At 43.3% G+C, this 7116-nt stretch overlaps 1 protein-coding gene across 1 annotated transcript; it reads right to left on the minus strand.

Moving 5' to 3' along the window:
* Nucleotides 1-5498: 5498 nt before the first annotated feature.
* On the minus strand, nt 5499-5879 carry LOC132225008 (huntingtin-interacting protein M-like). The gene has a single exon (XM_059680211.1). The coding sequence runs from the start codon at nt 5877-5879 to the stop codon at nt 5499-5501; it is 381 nt and encodes a 126-aa protein (XP_059536194.1).
* Nucleotides 5880-7116: the final 1237 nt, after the last annotated feature.

The following is a 7116-nucleotide window of genomic DNA, read 5'->3' on the forward strand; positions in this document are numbered from 1 at the left end:
ACAATATACAGATGATGTGTTATAGAACTGTACACCTGGAAACCTATATAATTGTATTAACTAATGTCACCCCAATAAATTAAATGAAAGTAGAGTATGAAACCTGAAAAAAATTGTGAGGGGAACATCTTGACAATGATATTTCTGTAAATATTTGGTTTACTAGGTACCGGGTGTCAAGAAAGGTTTCTTGGAGTTATGCAAGCACATATTCCAACGAGCTCTAAGCACAACTCCGCCACATTCTCAGGACACTCTTGTGAAGTGAGAAAAGGCTAAACCAGCTCCAAGCGGCTTTCAGAGACGGTAGAAGGAGACAGAGAGAGGCTGAATAACCAGGCAGAAGGGAGCCAAGAGGAAACCAGGGTGAGGACTGTCTGGTTCTAGATGTACATGTACCTCTGCCTCTCCCTCTGTGTGACACTCTCCAGTCTCTCTACAAAGCTCAGCAGGCCATGGCTTTCACAGCCAGTGGCCCAAGCCTCCAACAATCACTGAGAACCAGGCTCAGCAGCCCCTTGGAAGCACACCTAAGCATCTGGCCTACAGGGAGGGAGACATACACAGCTATTTATAAGGGTGTGCTCTGTTCCGGACACTGTGTTATTCCGCAGTTACCCACACAGATTGACTTAATCTTGGGGAAAACCCAAACTTGGAGGAACTCCTATTATGCCCATTTCACACAGCAGGGAACTGCTGCTCAGAGGGAACAGATGACTGACTGTCCAGGATCCCATGGCCAGAAAGTCTGTCTGCGGATGGCAAAGTCACGTCCTCCGATCGCATTGTTGAAGCTGGCTAGGCAGCCTCTGACCAGCCCAGTGTGACAGGCAGAGAAGCAGCAGAGGGCAGTGAACATTGGTGAAAATGTTGACACTCACAGGAGAGGGGTTGGTTTTCTACAACACATAATGCAAAAACTTTTAAAAAAAGGTAACACAGCACATAAAAGTGTTTATCAAACTTATATGTGCTTTGAGTCCATCAGTTGGGATGGGAATTTATACAGAACATGTATTCAGCCACTGATAACTCTGTTACTCTATTAAATATGATAACAAGATAGGTGTTTCATTTGAGAACGAGATTTATAATTGTGTTTATACTGTAATATTCAGTAATCATTAAGACTTGCTTGGGAAAGAAGATGGCGGCGATATAGGCAGACGCGTCCCAGGTTGTGTCCCAGAGCAAATGCAGTGAGCAGCTGAAACTAGTAACACCCACCCCGAATTGGCGAAATTACTCAGCTGGTGAGACGGTTTGCAGCTGGGAAGGGCAGAACTCCCCTGGAAAGGTAAAAAAACCCCAGGGATTTGGGCAGGAAAGTTTGCCAGACCTCTGAGCCCAGAAGGTCAGAGGGAGACCACATGGCAGACAGCCGCGTCCCCTGGGACAGGCACAGCCCCTGACTGGGGGAAAGGAGATCTGCGGGATTCCTGGCGCTGCCAGGGGATTTGAGAACTGGGTTCTGTAACCACGGAGGACTGAGCCTAAAGGGGGCAGCCTGAAGAGCTGACCGGACCATGCAGTGCCAGTAAGAGAGGAGCTTAAAGAAACTAAGTCTTCCCCGTTTCCGCGGCTGGCGTTTGTTTGTTTGTTCTCATCGAATCCTGTTCATGGGACATTTCGGATACAGACATTCACCTGTGCTGAAGAGAGGGAGAGTGTGCAGAGGAGTGGAATATGGGGAGAGACTGAGGAGAGAAGGGGGGCCAGGAGAGGTGGCAGCGAATTGAGGGTTGAGTACTGAGACGCCCCTTAGCCCAGGACTGGGGCAGCCATTCTCTCCTGAGAGTGAGACTCCTCCCCCTAGCCCCCAGGCAAGGAGCACAGCCACACCCAGATTCCACCCTGAACAAGATCAAGGATTAAAATAATCTGATCAGTCCCTGGGAGTTAACAGGGTCTGGCCTATAGAAGGATTTTCAATGCCATATAGCTTCAGAGGCCAACCCCAGAACACTGCCACCCAGAGGCTGAGCCACAAACTGACTCTTTGCTAAACACAAAATAAGGCAGTCTGAGAAACAAGGCAATTTTTTTTCTTCTTTTTTCACCTTTTAACTAAGAAACCATTTTTTTTCTTTTTTCTTTTCTTTTCTCCTTTTTTTTCTTCTTCTTTTTTTTTCTTCTTTTTCCATCTTCTTTTTCCTGATTTTAACCTTTTAATTACTACCTTCTTATTTTTGAACCAGCATTATCACTGCTACCATTTTACCATATTTTAAAGTGCCATTTTATTTTCTCTTTATTTTATTTTGGGATTAGTGTTCTCCATTCTATTTTCATCGTTATATTATTGGTTGTTTTTAGTTTTCATCCATCTACAGGGAGCTGTCGCTGGAATTTGCTGGGATTCATGGCGGTTCTATAGGAGTATTCTCCTCATATAAAAAGTCTCTTCCCCTCTTCCACTTCATTCTCTTTTTTCGCTCTTTTTTTTCTTTTCTTTTCTCGCTTTTATTTTCCCCCCTTCTTTTTCCCAATTTCATTTTTGCACTCCCCTTTTTGATCCCTACTTTTCTATTCTTTTTTCTCTTTTATCTTTATCTCTTCCTTCTTCCTTATCCCCTAATTCTCTTAATTCGGGTGGTCACCTTTATTTGGGGTTATTAATATTGTGACTATATTTGTGTTTAGTGCCTGGTACGTGGTGCCTTGTTGTGTTGTATTTTCTGCCCTTAAATCAACGCAGCAGATCCGAGCAATAGCAGCCTACTGAGCACCACACCCTCTGCTAAGGAACAGCAGCTGTACGTGAAACCGCCCCCCACCAGCCAGAAGAGGCACCACAGCTGTGAACAGCACCCACCAGAGGAGCTGCTGCCAACTGAAGAGCAGCTGCTACCGCAACCACCCGAAGAGCAACCACAGACCAAGGAGTCACTGCCACCCAGGGAGCAGCCACTGAATGACTCAACGTCTAGATATGTCAGTGAGATCAAACATGGGTAGACAAAGAAACCCCCAAAGGAAAGAGAAGGAGGACTCTCCAGAAAAGCAGCTAAGGAATACAGAGGCATGCAACATGACAGAAAAAGAATTCAGAATAAGGGTCCTAGAGTACATAAACTGGATGGAGGGAAAAATCGACAACCTCTGCAAGAAGCAAGAAGAAACAGAGGACAAAATCAACAACTTAAGTAAGACCCAAGAAGAAATGAAGAGTGATATAGCTGCAATAAAAAAACACCATGGAAAGTATCAACAGTAGGCTAGGAGAAGCGGAGGACCGAATTCGTGAATTAGAAGACAAGGAAGCAAAACACACCCAAAATGTACTGCAATTGGAGAAAAAAATTAAAAGACAGGAGGAGAGCCTAAGGGAGCTTTGGGACAACATGAAACGAAACAACATACGAATAGTAGGGGTACCAGAACAACAGAAAGATGAACAAGGATTAGAAAACCTATTCGAAGAAATAATATCAGAAAACTTCCCTGAGGTGGGGAAGAAAAAAGTCACACAAGCCCAGAGAGTCCCATACAAGGTGAACCCAAAAAGACCCACACCAAGACACATCATAATTACCATGGCAAATGTTCAGGACAAAGAGAAAATCTTACAGGCCACAAGAGAGAGACGGAAAGTCACATACAAGGGATCTCCCATTAGATTATCAAATGATTTCTCAACAGAAACACATCAGGCCAGAAAAGAATGGACAGAAATTTACAAAGTGATGCAAAGCAAAGGACTGAATCCAAGAATACTCTATCCAGCAAGGCTATCATTCAAACTTGAAGGGGAAATAAGAAGCTTCACAGACAAAAAAAGGCTAAGGGAGTTTATCACCACCAAGCCAGCAATGCAAGGAATGCTAAAGGGACTGGTGTAAAAAGAAGAAATAAAAAGCTCAGAAAGAAAACAGCCACACACACACAAAAAAGAAATGGCTACAAACAAGTACCTCTCAATAATAACTTTAAACGTAAATGGACTAAATGCTCCAACCAAAAGACATCGAGTGGCTGAATGGATAAAAAAACATGACCCATACATCTGCTGTCTACAAGAAACCCACCTCATTAGAAGGGACTCACACAGGCTGAAAGTGAAAGGATGGGAAAATATCTTTCAGGCAAATGGAAAGGAAAAGAAAGCTGGGGTAGCAATACTTATATCGGACAAAATAGACCTCAAAGTGAAGACCTTAACAAGAGATAAGGAAGGCCACTTCATAATACTAAAGGGATCAATACAACAAGAAGATATAACCCTGGTAAACATATACGCACCCAATGTAAGAGCACCCAAATTCATAAAAAAACTCCTGGAAGATATCAAAGGAGAGATCGACAACAATACAATCATAGTAGGGGACTTTAATACACCATTGACAGCAATGGATAAGTCCTATAGACAAACAACCAGCAAAGATACAGCAATCCTAAATGACTCACTAGATCAGATGGACTTAATAGACATCTTCAGAACACTTCACCCCAAAGCCAGAGAATAGACGTTCTTCTCAGGTGCTCATGGGACATCTTCAAAAATAGACCATATATTGGGTCACAAGCAAAGTATCCCCAAATTCAAGAAGATTGAAATCATAAAAAGCGTCCTCACAGACCATGATGGCATAATACTAGAAATAAACGACAATAAAAACAACCCAAAATACTCAAACACCTGGAAGCTGAATAGCATGCTATTAAATATTGATTGGGTTACCAATGAGATCAAAGAAGAAATTAAAAACATTAAGACTTGCTTGAATTTTAAGTCTTAGACCAGAGAGTAGCTTTTATATATTACTGTTTAAAGTAGCAGTATCCACAAAAGAGGACAAAATAATATATTGTAATGGCAGTTAAAGCACTACTTAATAATCCCTGCCTCAAGTCCTTTTTTGTAATGGGGCAGTATATAAATAAATGAAATCAGCGGACTCTAATTCCTTTTATATAGGTTTCTTTGTTTTTCCCCACCACTCCTCAGTCCTCCTGTAAAGCCCCAATCCCATGAAGTTCATGCCAACTGCTATGCTACCCTCTCTGCCACCCCCGTTGCCACCACTTCCTACTTTTAGACATTCCCAATTAGGAATAAATCCTTTGGCGCCTCAGTCATGGTCTTCAGGCCCACCCCAGTTACCACAATCATTCTGGGAGCCATCCCCCACCCCAGCCTTGACTTGTTCAAAACCCTTGTGAAAGTCTTCTCTTCCCCAACAACCTCCGCCAGTTACTCCCACCAGCGCCCCTCCCCGCGCACCGTCGCCATTAGAAACTGCTCCCTTAAGTCCCCGATTCTACCATTCCCACACTGCCCACACCTTCTACCTTCCAATTCTCCATGAGATATCTCCTGGATGTCTCGCAGCTACTTCTCCCACCAAATGACAGAAACAGCGGAATCAGAAGTATTGCGGTGCTGTTCAGTCCTTTAATGACATTAGTTGACAACAGAACCTGGCTTCCTCAGCTAGGCGACATTTAGCTTGGGCTGCTCCAATGACTCTTGCCAGGCTCGGGGACGCAGGCTTTCAGCCTCTTCTAGATGCACGCTTTGGGTCGAACAGAGTGAAGGCTGCATCACGGTAGCGCGGCGGCACTTCATGGCTGTTGGCTGCCCTCTCCGCCTCTGGCTGGGCAGTCGGCGCGCTCCGCACACTTGGCGCACTTGGAGCACTTGCAGCACTTGCCGCACGTTGGTTGTTGACCTCCATGCCCACCATCTCCACGATGTAGTCCGTCAGGGAGTCGAGCATGACCATAACCAAGTCATTTGCGCCGGAACTTTGATCTTGATTCTGTTGATTGTTTTGAAGAAGGCGATCCACGTAGGTCAAAGGAGACTGCAACTCGGCGGTTAAATCGTGGTCTGGAGTCTTGGTGGAGTTCGCAGGGCTTTGATTTTGTGACATGGTTGTTGATTTCAGTCCGATCAGCCCTTCTTAACTGTACGTATAGCTGGACTAGGTCTTTGAAGACACCACCGCTCAGCTCTGCGTCTTAGATCTCTGCACTCTAGCCCCTCATTGGTCAGGGAGCCCTTTATGACATCCTGGACTTTGGGTCGTCATAGGTGTCCATTGTGACCTCATCAGACCTCAGCCTAGAAATGTCCCCTACAGGGACCTGTAACTCTAGCGACTGGCCCCTGACTTTTGAGGGAACTGTCATTTTCTGCTTGATTTTAACATTGCAAAAATAAATGTGTTTCAATAGAAAACTTTTCCCATCTTAAGGACACAATTCCATGCCATCTGATTCTAACCTTACATTGTCTTTAAGGTCCTTTACAACCTTGGAGTAGTTGTAGGTTACTGATAAACATGTAAACTGTCTTGTCTAGCAGATATTAAATTGTCCCCCTGTGATGATGTCAGGAAACCAGTTTTACATCCATTTATACATTCGTTGAAATGTTCTTGATTAATATTCCCGTATCTAAATTTGTTTTCTCTTTTCAACCAGTTATAACACCTTGCCATTCCCTCATTGAGAAAATAGAATCTTTTAACACATGTTCATTTTATATCTGTATGAATGTTTTGGTTTTTTACACCTTTTGAAAAATATATTGTAATCATTTTGGAAGTCACAATGAGTTGCTCAGTAGATTCATCTGTCAGAATCAGGTAGATGTTGTTGAGCCTCATTTTTAAGAATCATTTTAAGCCCAGATGTGCTTTTTCTTGGCTGTCCTAGGTGAAGCCAAAGCACCAAGAGATGTTTATTTTTGTTTTTGTTTTTTATCATTTTCATTTTCCTCTCTACTAATATTGTGTTTCTGCTTTGGTTTTGGTTCATTTATAGCTGACCACAGTCATAAATATGTCTATTCCAAAAGAGAGAATGTAGAAGGAAGAAAGGAGTCTCTGACCCAAGCAACTTCAATATTGAAGCACACAAACCTCCATAGCTTCAAGGCCTGGAAATGATCATTGTTGAGGTGAGGCTCTTCCTTCTGATCCCATGAATTCACCTGGCTCCACAGCTCTGCCCTCTATGTTCTGCACTCAGAATCATCTTTCCTTTTGAATTGAGCACATGTTTGCAGTTGAGTAGTTTATCAGCCCATTTTCTGCTTGTGAACACCTGGAAGTACCACAACCTTCTATCATTTCATCCTCTGTCTATTCTTTCAGTTAAAAATGA

This window comes from Myotis daubentonii, chromosome X (genome assembly GCF_963259705.1).
Source record: "Myotis daubentonii chromosome X, mMyoDau2.1, whole genome shotgun sequence".
In the NCBI taxonomy this organism is placed as follows: Eukaryota; Metazoa; Chordata; class Mammalia; order Chiroptera; family Vespertilionidae; genus Myotis; species Myotis daubentonii.